This window comes from Centroberyx affinis, unplaced genomic scaffold, assembly GCF_046629955.1.
Source record: "Centroberyx affinis isolate AG114_WGS23_722 - 3 ecotype Tasmania unplaced genomic scaffold, CSIRO-AGI_Caff_v1 ptg003771l_1, whole genome shotgun sequence".
In the NCBI taxonomy this organism is placed as follows: domain Eukaryota; kingdom Metazoa; phylum Chordata; class Actinopteri; order Beryciformes; family Berycidae; genus Centroberyx; species Centroberyx affinis.
This window is the reverse complement of record NW_027281647.1, coordinates 16,305-30,235: the sequence shown is the minus strand read 5'-3', so window position 1 is coordinate 30,235 and position 13,931 is coordinate 16,305. Positions and strand designations below refer to the sequence as shown.

The window sequence follows — 13,931 nt, the reverse complement described above, 5'->3', positions numbered from 1 at the left end:
CCCATTCTCCTTTGAAAGCAATGCAAGAGATTTATTCAAACCTTACAGAGGTAAGCCGAATGAACATGATTGCAGCTGTAAAAATTATTCCCCACATATAATTTCAGCAGCTTCAGTTCCAAACACTTCCACTTCACACAGAGTCAAGTGTTCCTGCCATTTAGGAATCACAATGTTGACATAACGACCCTTCATCCCATTACACTTGAAGGTTTGAGATGCGCCAGCTGGGATAGAGGAGATCACTGCACACCTGAAGGAAAAGAGAGGAGAGACATTTAATAAACACACACAACCTCACAGGCATACTGTGGATTATTTACAGAAGACCTCAGGTTACTCAGGTGAAACAACTGGACTGCTGTATGGGAATCATACACATACTATGTATGTTGTTAGTTTATATTTCTATTTGAACTAATCTTTTTTTACTGTAATGCATAAAACATGCTTTGTTCTTACAACTTATCAATCCAAAATGTAGATACTGGAGCACCTGCTCAATTTTGATGTACAGAATTGCAACTACCACCTATAAAATAGAGCAGAATCTAGAAAAAAAACATATTTTGTCCCTGTTCACCCTAAGATAATTTTGATTAAGATAAAATTGCAATTTTGAATGGAATTAAAAAAAAAACCTGCTCAAGTTAGCTACTGGCCTCTTGAACTGAGGATGAATTGGCAAAAAAGTGTAAAGATGTGTAAAGATGTGCAATATAAAATTTAAATTTAAAAGAGAAAATCCCAACATGGAAATGTATGCTGTAGAAAAGGTGTACACTACTGCTATGTCCACAGCATTTTTTTAAAAGACCAATCCCAACAAAATTATGAAAATTCTTGAGAATTATTTACATAGGATTGATGTTTCCATTATCATGCAGGGAGTCTCCAATCCGTATCTGAGCTCCGCTAATTCTTTCAAGACAGCAGTCTTTGCTATTGGAGGTGATGACGACAGTGTTAACTTCATAACGCTTCAGGAGGTCCAGTCTCCACCAGGGTCGATATTGCCTTTTTGTGCGTGTGCAAATGTGAGCACGATTCCCATCAATGGCTCTTCCAGCAACTCCATTCCCATACACTGAAGACTGAACTGCTGTTCCACCTCGTGCCAAGTTTTTTTCTAGAAAAAGTTTTACATTGGATAATAAAATGTACACAGAAGATCAATTTACATGCTTCTAACTTTCTGTCATTAAAGCTCATTAGCCTGAAATTTAACACTAACCTCACATCAAGGACACAGTAATGTAGAGTGAGTCAAGTTAAGACAACAGTATACTCAGTAACTTGACCATTTACTAGTAATTACTGATTTGTTTACTTGTAAAGACACTTAAATGAGACAAGCGTGGATATTTGTGTCAGAAGGCAGTTATAATCTCAAATTACTAAATAATGTATGTCATTACCACTTTGCTATTCTGATATGCTATACCTTATGAAAAAACATTGTTTCAAGTATCTAATATTGTGAAAATGTAACTTTTCAACCATTTAGCTGTAACGATAACAGTTATTAGCTGTAATCTCTATACTATCATTTCAAAATAAATCACATCGGAACAAAGATTCCGAAATTGTTCTATAATATTTAAATTATGACTTGAGATCTCTAGTTTGACAAAAGAGAAATGTATAATGTCAGATTTGTGTATAAAAAATACCTTATTTTTATTTAGTTTGTTATATGACCCTGATGATGAACACTTTTTCAGACGTGTAATTATTTTATTGAATTGTTACAGCATTGTTCAGTGCGCAAAGCAGTACCTACCTTTTGGAACAACATTCCCAATGGAGTGCCCATAAACCTCCACCTCACACAGTGTCAGGTAATCTTTCCTGCCTGGAATCACAATGTTAACATAACGACCCTCCATTCCATTGCACTGGAAGGTGCGAGAATTGCCAGCTGGGATAGAGGAGATCACAGCACATCTGAAAGACAGAAGAGGAGACATACAGTATATTTATTAAATACACACATCACCATACAAACCCAAAACAGTTCCTGTCATGAGTCCTTGTGAGTGATTAATCTATGAAGCAAAGTACAGGGAATCATGCAGAAATGAAGTGCATGAGGGGCTCGGAAATAAAAAAACAACCTATGTTATAAATTCCAACGCTTACGTGCCAACCGCATTGTTCTTGGATTGTGTCCCTTACCCCTGCGTAAATACACTTAATCTACCTGTGGCACTAACCTCATGGGTACATGTCTAGTGCTATTTCTTAACCCTAATGCACAGATTCCTTTCCAAAAACATTAGATGGCTAGGATTTGTCCTTGTGGTATACTGATAAATCCAACTGAGGTACAACAAATGCATTGTCATATGGGAATCACGCAGACAATTGTCTTAGAATGAACACACCCAAGGTTCAAAAGTAACACCCTAGTCTTATCAGAGCAACAAAGGAATTAATCAATCAAATTGTAAAGTCGTACCTAGCATTGTTGTTTCCATGATTTTTCAGAGAGTTTCCGATGCGGATCTCAGCTCCATTGAGTCTTGTATGACAACAGTCTTTTCTGTTGGTGATGGTGACATAGGTGACTTTATAAGTGTTCTGGAGGTCCAGTCTCCACCAAGGGTTAAAATCGTGCTTTGTGTGGGTGCAGGAGCCCTGTCGCCAGATGCTAGCTCGATTCCCATCAATGGCTCTTTTAGGTACTCCGTTGCCATATACCGAAGACTGAGCAACATTTCCACCATGTGCCAAATTTACACCTTGATAAAAGTATGAAAATCAAGAGGGAGGGAAGACAACCAATGAGTCTTAAACAAATGATTGGTCATGGCTTTTCAGGAGCATAAAGAACACGGTAGAGAAATATATCATCTGCGTATCTGAAGATTTTATGTACATAAAATACAGACTGCTTGTATTTAGATTGGTATATGACATTGGTGATGGACACTTTTTCAGAATTGTAATTATTTGATTGAATTGTTACAGCATTATTCAGTGGGGACAGTAGTACCTACCTTTTGGAACAGCATTCCCAATGGAGTAACCATAAACCTCCACCTCACATAGTGTCAGGTACTCTTTCCTTCCTGGAATCACAATGTTGACATAACGACCCTCCATTCCATTGCACTGGAAGGTGTGAGACTTGCCAGCTGGGATAGAGGAGATCACAGCACATCTGAAAGACAGAAGAGGAGACATACAGTATATTTATTAAATACACACATCACCATACAAACCCAAAACAGTTCCTGTCATGAGTCCTTGTGAGTGATTAATCTATGAAGCAAAGTACAGGGAATCATGCAGAAATGGAGTGCACGAGGGGCTCGGAAATAAAAAAACAACCTATGTTATAAATTCCAACGCTTACGTGCCAACCGCATTGTTCTTGGATTGTGTCCCTTACCCCTGCGTAAATACACTTAATCTACCTGTGGCACTAACCTCATGGGTACATGTCTAGTGCTATTTCTTAACCCTAATGCACAGATTCCTTTCCAAAAACATTAGATGGCTAGGATTTGTCCTTGTGGTATACTGATAAATCCAACTGAGGTACAACAAATGCATTGTCATATGGGAATCACGCAGACAATTGTCTTAGAATGAACACATCCAAGGTTCAAAAGTAACACCCTAGTCTTATCAGAGCAACAAAGGAATTAATCAATCAAATTGTAAAGTCGTACCTAGCATTGTTGTTTCCATTATTTTTCAGAGAGTTTCCGATGCGGATCTCAGCTCCATTGAGTCTTGTATGACAACAGTCTTTTCTGTTGGTGATGGTGACATAGGTGACTTTATAAGTGTTCTGGAGGTCCAGTCTCCACCAAGGGTTAAAATCGTGCTTTGTGTGGGTGCAGGAGCCCTGTCGCCAGATGCTAGCTCGATTCCCATCAATGGCTCTTTTAGGTACTCCGTTGCCATATACCGAAGACTGAGCAACATTTCCACCATGTGCCAAATTTACACCTTGATAAAAGTATGAAAATCAAGAGGGAGGGAAGACAACCAATGAGTCTTAAACAAATGATTGGTCATGGCTTTTCAGGAGCATAAAGAACACGGTAGAGAAATATATCATCTGCGTATCTGAAGATTTTATGTACATAAAATACAGACTGCTTGTATTTAGATTGGTATATGACATTGGTGATGGACACTTTTTCAGAATTGTAATTATTTGATTGAATTGTTACAGCATTATTCAGTGGGGACAGTAGTACCTACCTTTTGGAACAGCATTCCCAATGGAGTAACCATAAACCTCCACCTCACACAGTGTCAGGTACTCTTTCCTTCCTGGAATCACAATGTTGACATAACGACCCTCCATTCCATTGCACTGGAAGGTGTGAGACTTGCCAGCTGGGATAGAGGAGATCACAGCACATCTGAAAGAAAGGAGAGGAGACATATATTTACAAATACACACATCACCATACAAACCCAAAACAGTTCCTGTCACGAGTCCTCGTGAGTGATTAATCTATGCAACAAAATAAAGGGAATCATGCAGAAATGAAGTGCACTAGTGGCTCGGAAATAAAAAAACAACCTGTGTTATGAATTCCAACCCTTATGTGCCAACCGCATTGTTCTTGGATTGTGTCCCTTACCCCTGTGGACTGTGTAAATACACTTAATCTACCTGTGACACTAACCTCAAGGGTACATGTCTAGCGCTATTTCTTAACCCTAATACAAAGATTCCTTTCCAAAAACATTAGATGGCTAGGATTTGTCCTTGTGGTATACTGATAATTCTGACTGAGGTACAACAAATGCATTGTCATATGGGAATCACGCAGACAATTGTCTTGGAATGAACACATCCAAGGTTCAAAAGTAACACCCCTAGTCTTATCAGAGCAACAAAGGAATTAATCAATCAAATTGTAAAGTCGTACCTAGCATTGTTGTTTCCATTATTTTTCAGAGAGCTTCCAATGAGGATCTCAGCTCCATTGAGTCTTGTATGACAACAGTCTTTTCTGTTGGTGATGGTGACATAGGTGACTTTATAAGTGTTCTGGAGGTCCAGTCTCCACCATGGTTTAAAATCGCGCTTTGTGTGGGTGCAGGAGCCCTGTCGCCAGATGCTAGCTCGATTCCCATCAATGGCTCTTTTAGGTACTCCGCTGGCATATACTGAAGACTGAGCAACATTTCCACCATGTGCCAAATTTACACCTTGATAAAAGTATGAAAATCAAGAGGGAGGGAAGACAACCAATGAGTCTTAAACAAATGATTGGCCATGGCTTTTCAGGAGCATAAAGAACACGGTAGAGAAATATATCATCTGCGTATCTGAAGATTTTATGTACATAAAATACAGACTGCTTGTATTTAGACTGGTATATGACATTGGTGATGGACACTTTTTCAGAATTGTAATTATTTGATTGAATTGTTACAGCATTATTCAGTGGGGACAGTAGTACCTACCTTTTGGAACAGCATTCCCAATGGAGTAACCATAAACCTCCACCTCACAAAGTGTCAGGTACTCTTTCCTGCCTGGAATCACAATGTTGACATAACGACCCTCCATTCCATTGCACTGGAAGGTGTGAGACTTGCCAGCTGGGATAGAGGAAATCACAGCACATCTGAAAGAAAGGAGAGGAGACATATATTTACAAATACACACATCACCATACAAACCCAAAACAGTTCCTGTCACTAGTGGCTCGGAAATAAAAACAACAACCTGTGTTATAAATTCCAACCCTTACGTGCCAACCGCATTGTTCTTGGATTGTGTCCCTTACCCCTGTGGACTGCGTAAATACACTTAATCTACCTGTGACACTAACCTCAAGGGTACATGTGTTGCGCTAATTTTTAACCCTAATACACAGATTCCTTTCCAAAAACATTAGATGGCTAGGATTTGTCCTTGTGGTATACTGATAATTCCAACTGAGGTACAACAAATGCATTGTCATATGGGAATCATGCAGACAATTGTCTTGGAATGAACACATCCAAGGTTCAAAAGTAACACCCCTAGTCTTATCAGAGCAACAAAGGAATTAATCAATCAAATTGTAAAGTCGTACCTAGCATTGTTGTTTCCATTATTTTTCAGAGAGCTTCCGATGAGGATCTCAGCTCCATTGAGTCTTGTATGACAACAGTCTTTTCTGTTGGTGATGGTGACATAGGTGACTTTATAAGTGTTCTGGAGGTCCAGTCTCCACCATGGTTTAAAATCGCGCTTTGTGTGGGTGCAGGAGCCCTGTCGCCAGATGCTAGCTCGATTCCCATCAATGGCTCTTTTAGGTACTCCGCTGGCATATACTGAAGACTGAGCAACATTTCCACCATGTGCCAAATTTACACCTTGATAAAAGTATGAAAATCAAGAGGGAGGGAAGACAACCAATGAGTCTTAAACAAATGATTGGTCATGGCTTTTCAGGAGCATAAAGAACACGGTAGAGAAATATATCATCTGCGTATCTGAAGATTTTATGTACATAAAATACAGACTGCTTGTATTTAGATTGGTATATGACATTGGTGATGGACACTTTTTCAGAATTGTAATTATTTGATTGAATTGTTACAGCATTATTCAGTGGGGACAGTAGTACCTACCTTTTGGAACAACATTCCCAATGGAGTAACCATAAACCTCCACCTCACAAAGTGTCAGGTACTCTTTCCTGCCTGGAATCACAATGTTGACATAACGACCCTCCATTCCATTGCACTGGAAGGTGTGAGACTTGCCAGCTGGGATAGAGGAGATCACAGCACATCTGAAAGACAGAAGAGGAGACATACAGTATATTTATTAAATACACACATCACCATACAAACCCAAAACAGTTCCTGTCATGAGTCCTTGTGAGTGATTAATCTATGAAGCAAAGTACAGGGAATCATGCAGAAATGGAGTGCACGAGGGGCTCGGAAATAAAAAAACAACCTATGTTATAAATTCCAACGCTTACGTGCCAACCGCATTGTTCTTGGATTGTGTCCCTTACCCCTGCGTAAATACACTTAATCTACCTGTGGCACTAACCTCATGGGTACATGTCTAGTGCTATTTCTTAACCCTAATGCACAGATTCCTTTCCAAAAACATTAGATGGCTAGGATTTGTCCTTGTGGTATACTGATAAATCCAACTGAGGTACAACAAATGCATTGTCATATGGGAATCACGCAGACAATTGTCTTAGAATGAACACATCCAAGGTTCAAAAGTAACACCCTAGTCTTATCAGAGCAACAAAGTAATTAATCAATCAAATTGTAAAGTCGTACCTAGCATTGTTGTTTCCATGATTTTTCAGAGAGTTTCCGATGCGGATCTCAGCTCCATTGAGTCTTGTATGACAACAGTCTTTTCTGTTGGTGATGGTGACATAGGTGACTTTATAAGTGTTCTGGAGGTCCAGTCTCCACCAAGGGTTAAAATCGTGCTTTGTGTGGGTGCAGGAGCCCTGTCGCCAGATGCTAGCTCGATTCCCATCAATGGCTCTTTTAGGTACTCCGTTGCCATATACCGAAGACTGAGCAACATTTCCACCATGTGCCAAATTTACACCTTGATAAAAGTATGAAAATCAAGAGGGAGGGAAGACAACCAATGAGTCTTAAACAAATGATTGGTCATGGCTTTTCAGGAGCATAAAGAACACGGTAGAGAAATATATCATCTGCGTATCTGAAGATTTTATGTATATAAAATACAGACTGCTTGTACTTAGTTTGGTATATGACATTGGTGATGGACACTTTTTCAGAATTGTAATTATTTGATTGAATTGTTACAGCATTATTCAGTGGGGACAGTAGTACCTACCTTTTGGAACAGCATTCCCAATGGAGTAACCATAAACCTCCACCTCACAAAGTGTCAGGTACTCTTTCCTGCCTGGAATCACAATGTTGACATAACGACCCTCCATTCCATTGCACTGGAAGGTGTGAGACTTGCCAGCTGGGATAGAGGAAATCACAGCACATCTGAAAGAAAGGAGAGGAGACATATATTTACTAAATACACACATCACCATACAAACCCAAAACAGTTCCTGTCACTAGTGGCTCGGAAATAAAAACAACAACCTGTGTTATAAATTCCAACCCTTACGTGTCAACCGCATTGTTCTTGGATTGTGTCCCTTACCCCTGTGGACTGCGTGAATACACTTAATCTACCTGTGACACTAACCTCAAGGGTACATGTCTAGCGCTAATTTTTAACCCTAATACACAGATTCCTTTCCAAAAACATTAGATGGCTAGGATTTGTCCTTGTGGTATACTGATAATTCCAACTGAGGTACAACAAATGCATTGTCATATGGGAATCATGCAGACAATTGTCTTGGAATGAACACATCCAAGGTTCAAAGGTAACACCCCTAGTCTTATCAGAGCAACAAAGGAATTAATCAATCAAATTGTAAAGTCGTACCTAGCATTGTTGTTTCCATTATTTTTCAGAGAGCTTCCAATGAGGATCTCAGCTCCATTGAGTCTTGTATGACAACAGTCTTTTCTGTTGGTGATGGTGACATAGGTGACTTTATAAGTGTTCTGGAGGTCCAGTCTCCACCATGGTTTAAAATCGCGCTTTGTGTGGGTGCAGGAGCCCTGTCGCCAGATGCTAGCTCGATTCCCATCAATGGCTCTTTTAGGTACTCCGCTGGCATATACTGAAGACTGAGCAACATTTCCACCATGTGCCAAATTTACACCTTGATAAAAGTATGAAAATCAAGAGGGAGGGAAGACAACCAATGAGTCTTAAACAAATGATTGGTCATGGCTTTTCAGGAGCATAAAGAACACGGTAGAGAAATATATCATCTGCGTATCTGAAGATTTTATGTACATAGAATACAGACTGCTTGTATTTAGTTTGGTATATGACATTGGTGATGGACACTTTTTCAGAATTGTAATTATTTGATTGAATTGTTACAGCATTATTCAGTGGGGACAGTAGTACCTACCTTTTGGAACAGCATTCCCAATGGAGTGCCCATAAACCTCCACCTCACACAGTGTCAGGTACTCTTTCCTGCCTGGAATCACAATGTTGACATAACGACCCTCCATTCCATTGCACTGGAAGGTGTGAGACTTGCCAGCTGGGATAGAGGAGACCACAGCACATCTGAAAGGAAGGAGAGGAGACATATATTTACAAATACACACATCACCATACAAACCCAAAACAGTTCCTGTCACTAGTGGCTCGGAAATAAAAAAACAACCTGTGTTATGAATTCCAACCCTTACGTGCCAACCGCATTGTTCTTGGATTGTGTCCCTTACTCCTGTGGACTGCGTAAATACACTTAATCTACCTGTGACACTAACCTCAAGGGTACATGTCTAGCGCTATTTCTTAACCCTAATACAAAGATTCCTTTCCAAAAACATTAGATGGCTAGGATTTGTCCTTGTGGTATACTGAAAATTCCGACTGAGGTACAACAAATGCATTGTCATATGGGAATCATGCAGACAATTGTCTTGGAATGAACACATCCAAGGTTCAAAAGTAACACCCCTAGTCTTATCAGAGCAACAAAGGAATTAATCAATCAAATTGTAAAGTCGTACCTAGCATTGTTGTTTCCATTATTTTTCAGAGAGCTTCCAATGAGGATCTCAGCTCCATTGAGTCTTGTATGACAACAGTCTTTTCTGTTGGCGATGGTGACATAGGTGACTTTATAAGTGTTCTGGAGGTCCAGTCTCCACCATGGTTTAAAATCGCGCTTTGTGTGGGTGCAGGAGCCCTGTCGCCAGATGCTAGCTCGATTCCCATCAATGGCTCTTTTAGGTACTCCGCTGGCATATACTGAAGACTGAGCAACATTTCCACCATGTGCCAAATTTACACCTTGATGAAAGTATGAAAATCAAGAGGGAGGGAAGACAACCAATGAGTCTTAAACAAATGATTGGCCATGGCTTTTCAGGAGCATAAAGAACACGGTAGAGAAATATATCATCTGCGTATCTGAAGATTTTATGTACATAAAATACAGACTGCTTGTATTTAGATTGGTATATGACATTGGTGATGGACACTTTTTCAGAATTGTAATTATTTGATTGAATTGTTACAGCATTATTCAGTGGGGACAGTAGTACCTACCTTTTGGAACAGCATTCCCAATGGAGTAACCATAAACCTCCACCTCACAAAGTGTCAGGTACTCTTTCCTGCCTGGAATCACAATGTTGACATAACGACCCTCCATTCCATTGCACTGGAAGGTGTGAGACTTGCCAGCTGGGATAGAGGAGACCACAGCACATCTGAAAGAAAGGAGAGGAGACATATATTTACAAATACACACATCACCATACAAACCCAAAACAGTTCCTGTCACTAGTGGCTCGGAAATAAAAACAACAACCTGTGTTATAAATTCCAACCCTTACGTGCCAACCGCATTGTTCTTGGATTGTGTCCCTTACCCCTGTGGACTGCGTAAATACACTTAATCTACCTGTGACACTAACCTCAAGGGTACATGTCTAGCGCTAATTTTTAACCCTAATACACAGATTCCTTTCCAAAAACATTAGATGGCTAGGATTTGTCCTTGTGGTATACTGATAATTCCAACTGAGGTACAACAAATGCATTGTCATATGGGAATCATGCAGACAATTGTCTTGGAATGAACACATCCAAGGTTCAAAAGTAACACCCCTAGTCTTATCAGAGCAACAAAGGAATTAATCAATCAAATTGTAAAGTCGTACCTAGCATTGTTGTTTCCATTATTTTTCAGAGAGCTTCCAATGAGGATCTCAGCTCCATTGAGTCTTGTATGACAACAGTCTTTTCTGTTGGTGATGGTGACATAGGTGACTTTATAAGTGTTCTGGAGGTCCAATCTCCACCATGGTTTAAAATCGCGCTTTGTGTGGGTGCAGGAGCCCTGTCGCCAGATGCTAGCTCGATTCCCATCAATGGCTCTTTTAGGTACTCCGCTGGCATATACTGAAGACTGAGCAACATTTCCACCATGTGCCAAATTTACACCTTGATGAAAGTATGAAAATCAAGTGAGAGGGAAGACAACCAATGAGTCTTAAACAAATGATTGGCCATGGCTTTTCAGGAGCATAAAGAACACGGTAGAGAAATATATCATCTGCGTATCTGAAGATTTTATGTACATAAAATACAGACTGCTTGTATTTAGACTGGTATATGACATTGGTGATGGACACTTTTTCAGAATTGTAATTATTTGATTGAATTGTTACAGCATTATTCAGTGGGGACAGTAGTACCTACCTTTTGGAACAGCATTCCCAATGGAGTAACCATAAACCTCCACCTCACAAAGTGTCAGGTACTCTTTCCTGCCTGGAATCACAATGTTGACATAACGACCCTCCATTCCATTGCACTGGAAGGTGTGAGACTTGCCAGCTGGGATAGAGGAGACCACAGCACATCTGAAAGAAAGGAGAGGAGACATATATTTACAAATACACACATCACCATACAAACCCAAAACAGTTCCTGTCACTAGTGGCTCGGAAATAAAAACAACAACCTGTGTTATAAATTCCAACCCTTACGTGCCAACCGCATTGTTCTTGGATTGTGTCCCTTACCCCTGTGGACTGCGTAAATACACTTAATCTACCTGTGACACTAACCTCAAGGGTACATGTGTTGCGCTAATTTTTAACCCTAATACACAGATTCCTTTCCAAAAACATTAGATGGCTAGGATTTGTCCTTGTGGTATACTGATAATTCCAACTGAGGTACAACAAATGCATTGTCATATGGGAATCATGCAGACAATTGTCTTGGAATGAACACATCCAAGGTTCAAAAGTAACACCCCTAGTCTTATCAGAGCAACAAAGGAATTAATCAATCAAATTGTAAAGTCGTACCTAGCATTGTTGTTTCCATTATTTTTCAGAGAGCTTCCAATGAGGATCTCAGCTCCATTGAGTCTTGTATGACAACAGTCTTTTCTGTTGGTGATGGTGACATAGGTGACTTTATAAGTGTTCTGGAGGTCCAGTCTCCACCATGGTTTAAAATCGCGCTTTGTGTGGGTGCAGGAGCCCTGTCGCCAGATGCTAGCTCGATTCCCATCAATGGCTCTTTTAGGTACTCCGCTGGCATATACTGAAGACTGAGCAACATTTCCACCATGTGCCAAATTTACACCTTGATAAAAGTATGAAAATCAAGAGGGAGGGAAGACAACCAATGAGTCTTAAACAAATGATTGGTCATGGCTTTTCAGGAGCATAAAGAACACGGTAGAGAAATATATCATCTGCGTATCTGAAGATTTTATGTACATAGAATACAGACTGCTTGTATTTAGTTTGGTATATGACATTGGTGATGGACACTTTTTCAGAATTGTAATTATTTGATTGAATTGTTACAGCATTATTCAGTGGGGACAGTAGTACCTACCTTTTGGAACAGCATTCCCAATGGAGTGCCCATAAACCTCCACCTCACACAGTGTCAGGTACTCTTTCCTGCCTGGAATCACAATGTTGACATAACGACCCTCCATTCCATTGCACTGGAAGGTGTGAGACTTGCCAGCTGGGATAGAGGAGACCACAGCACATCTGAAAGAAGGAGAGGAGACATATATTTACAAATACACACATCACCATACAAACCCAAAACAGTTCCTGCCACAAGTCCTTGTGAGTGATTAATCTATGCAACAAAATAAAGGGAATCACGCAGAAATGAAGTGCACTAGTGGCTCGGAAATAAAAAAACAACCTGTGTTATGAATTCCAACCCTTATGTGCCAACCACATTGTTCTTGGATTGTGTCCCTTACCCCTGTGGACTGCGTAAATACACTTAATCTACCTGTGACACTAACCTCAAGGGTACATCTCTAGCGCTATTTCTTAACCCTAATACAAAGATTCCTTTCCAAAAACATTAGATGGCTAGGATTTGTCCTTGTGGTATACTGATAATTCCAACTGAGGTACAACAAATGCATTGTCATATGGGAATCATGCAGACAATTGTCTTGGAATGAACACATCCAAGGTTCAAAAGTAACACCCCTAGTCTTATCAGAGCAACAAAGGAATTAATCAATCAAATTGTAAAGTCGTACCTGGCATTGTTGTTTCCATTATTTTTCAGAGAGCTTCCAATGAGGATCTCAGCTCCATTGAGTCTTGTATGACAACAGTCTTTTCTGTTGGTGATGGTGACATAGGTGACTTTATAAGTGTTCTGGAGGTCCAGTCTCCACCATGGTTTAAAATCGCGCTTTGTGTGGGTGCAGGAGCCCTGTCGCCAGATGCTAGCTCGATTCCCATCAATGGCTCTTTTAGGTACTCCGCTGGCATATACTGAAGACTGAGCAACATTTCCACCATGTGCCAAATTTACACCTTGATAAAAGTATGAAAATCAAGAGGGAGGGAAGACAACCAATGAGTCTTAAACAAATGATTGGCCATGGCTTTTCAGGAGCATAAAGAACACGGTAGAGAAATATATCATCTGCGTATCTGAAGATTTTATGTACATAAAATACAGACTGCTTGTATTTAGACTGGTATATGACATTGGTGATGGACACTTTTTCAGAATTGTAATTATTTGATTGAATTGTTACAGCATTATTCAGTGGGGACAGTAGTACCTACCTTTTGGAACAGCATTCCCAATGGAGTAACCATAAACCTCCACCTCACAAAGTGTCAGGTACTCTTTCCTGCCTGGAATCACAATGTTGACATAACGACCCTCCATTCCATTGCACTGGAAGGTGTGAGACTTGCCAGCTGGGATAGAGGAAATCACAGCACATCTGAAAGAAAGGAGAGGAGACATATATTTACAAATACACACATCACCATACAAACCCAAAACAGTTCCTGTCACTAGTGGCTCGGAAATAAAAACA

The 13,931-nt window shown here is 40.0% G+C and overlaps 1 protein-coding gene across 1 annotated transcript; it reads right to left on the bottom strand.

Moving 5' to 3' along the window:
- Positions 1-1,783: 1,783 nt before the first annotated feature.
- On the bottom strand, positions 1,784-7,526 carry LOC139662356 (uncharacterized; the record flags this gene model as incomplete). The annotated part of the gene is made up of 6 exons (XM_071541016.1): positions 1,784-1,947; positions 2,462-2,744; positions 3,003-3,166; positions 3,681-3,963; positions 6,601-6,764; positions 7,279-7,526. Coding segments are annotated over 6 exons (1,306 nt in total), but the record flags the coding sequence as incomplete, so codon positions are not given.
- Between the last annotated feature and the right edge of the window lie 6,405 nt (positions 7,527-13,931).